At 49.7% G+C, this 1,641-nt stretch overlaps 1 protein-coding gene across 1 annotated transcript; it reads left to right on the top strand.

Annotated features, from left to right (window-relative positions):
• The first annotated feature begins 720 nt into the window (after positions 1-720).
• Positions 721-1,351, top strand: LOC136526048 (uncharacterized). The gene is made up of 3 exons (XM_066518835.1): positions 721-1,061; positions 1,118-1,221; positions 1,293-1,351. Exons 1-3 carry the CDS (start codon positions 721-723, stop codon positions 1,349-1,351), a joined length of 504 nt encoding a protein of 167 aa, XP_066374932.1.
• The last annotated feature ends 290 nt before the right edge of the window (positions 1,352-1,641 follow it).

Genomic DNA, 1,641 nt, shown 5'->3' on the forward strand with positions numbered 1-1,641 from the left:
AAAGACCAAACCATAAGTATATTTGCCTTGGAGTAATAATATTGTTCCTTGATTTCTCCTTGTTTCTGAGAAGCCGATATTACACAGTGTGACACCGAGGCCCATGACCTTAGAAGAAAAAACAATGACTGCTCCCGTCCGGGAGTCCCTGAGTGCTCGACGAACAGAGGACGGGCCAGCCACCGCTCCCAGTAGACCTGGCAATGGTGAATCATTGGCGCACACGACCGGCGTGTCGGCGATCGCAACCGCGGCTACGATCGAAAAAGTTGTTACCTTGGAAGCGGAAACTGTGGCTGTTGTTGATGCGCCAGAGGTTACAGATGCGACTCTATCAATGGCTGAGGAGCAAACATCATCACCCATAGGGATGCCGGGAGTGGTCGGAGCGGCGATCCGACCATGGAGCCCCCCGGTGGTGCCTCAAGCAACGGCGGAGGAGGACGAGGTCATGGAGATCGAGCGTGCCGCACCTGAGCCTAGTCCATTCGGATTCTCTAGAAACGCGGGGAAGAGGTGGTAGTTTTCGAGGAAGAGAACACCACCAGGGAGATAAAGAGGTTGAAATCCGCCATCGCCAGAGTTATGACTCAAATCGAGGTGAGTGCCATGCCAATAACACTGATATATGTTTTCAGAAGATCAAGGTTTATCTCTTTCAGTGTTAATCCATAGGGGATAGCTCGGATAGCCGATCAACGGCACCAACTGATAAAGAGGATGGAGCCCCTCACTGAGGAAAATAAGATACTCCGGGAGGCTTTAAGTCTTTCGGAGAAAAGTATTCAGAGGGCCCAGCGCGAGTGGGACCTTACGGAGTCAAACTCGTGGGACCTTGAGCATCAGAATGGGGTTCTGTCCGAGCAACTAACGGCTTTGTCCGAGCAGTTGAAGAAGACATCCGAGGAGCTGGCGATTGTATCCGAGGAACTTAAGAAAATGTCCGAGCAGTTGAGCAAGAAAAATGGAGAACTCGATAGTAAAACTGAACAGCTCGACCGGAAGTGCCAGCAGTTGGAGGATGTATCTAAGTTGAAATCTGGTATTCTTTTTCATACAATGTGCTGTGCAGTAAGTGGTCGTATATTTTTCTGTTTCTTATCTTTTGTGCTTGCAGAGCAAGATGCAGAACTCCACCAGCTTCGCCAACCGTCGAACAAATCCGACAAGAGAAAATGAAGGAGTCGGAGCGAGCTGACAAACTGGCTGAAGAATTGAAAGGTAGGTTTCCCCTGATCGGAAGTGATGCCGTAATACTTTTTTGCCATGATGAACCATTGTAATTCTTGCAGATTATCGACATAAAACCAAGGCACAGTTTGATGTGCTGATGCAAGAAGCCAAAGTCTAGAAGGAAAACTTGAACACTATAACTATCGCAATAAAACCAGTGCTCGACTGCGTCGACATTGAACCGGCGCCCCGTCCTGATGGTAGGCAGCAAGGGCCAGACACCATCATTTAGAGATGCAAGGCAGCGTGGGAGAACTTCAAAAACTTCAACCGCGATGTCGTTTTGACCGCCGCTACTCATGCCCTTGCGGTGGTTCGGTCCCATTATCTGTCCATCGACATCCAGTCGATAGGTGGTGGGTTCACCGATGGGCTGAGCGATGTGTAGACCCAGCAGCTAGAGGATGA

Source organism: Miscanthus floridulus, chromosome 19 (genome assembly GCF_019320115.1).
Source record: "Miscanthus floridulus cultivar M001 chromosome 19, ASM1932011v1, whole genome shotgun sequence".
Lineage (NCBI taxonomy): Eukaryota > Viridiplantae > Streptophyta > Magnoliopsida > Poales > Poaceae > Miscanthus > Miscanthus floridulus.

What these genes read in the sequence shown, in the direction of transcription:
- LOC136526048 (XM_066518835.1), top strand. Translation starts at nt 721, where the DNA reads ATGGAGCCCCTCACTGAGGAAAATAAGATACTCCGGGAGGCTTTAAGT. An exon ending in GGTATTCTTTTTCATACAAT is followed by an intron (nt 1,062 to 1,117) that starts GTGCTGTGCAGT and finishes TTGTGCTTGCAG; the next exon opens with AGCAAGATGCAGAACTCCAC. An exon ending in ACTGGCTGAAGAATTGAAAG is followed by an intron (nt 1,222 to 1,292) that starts GTAGGTTTCCCC and finishes TAATTCTTGCAG; the next exon opens with ATTATCGACATAAAACCAAG.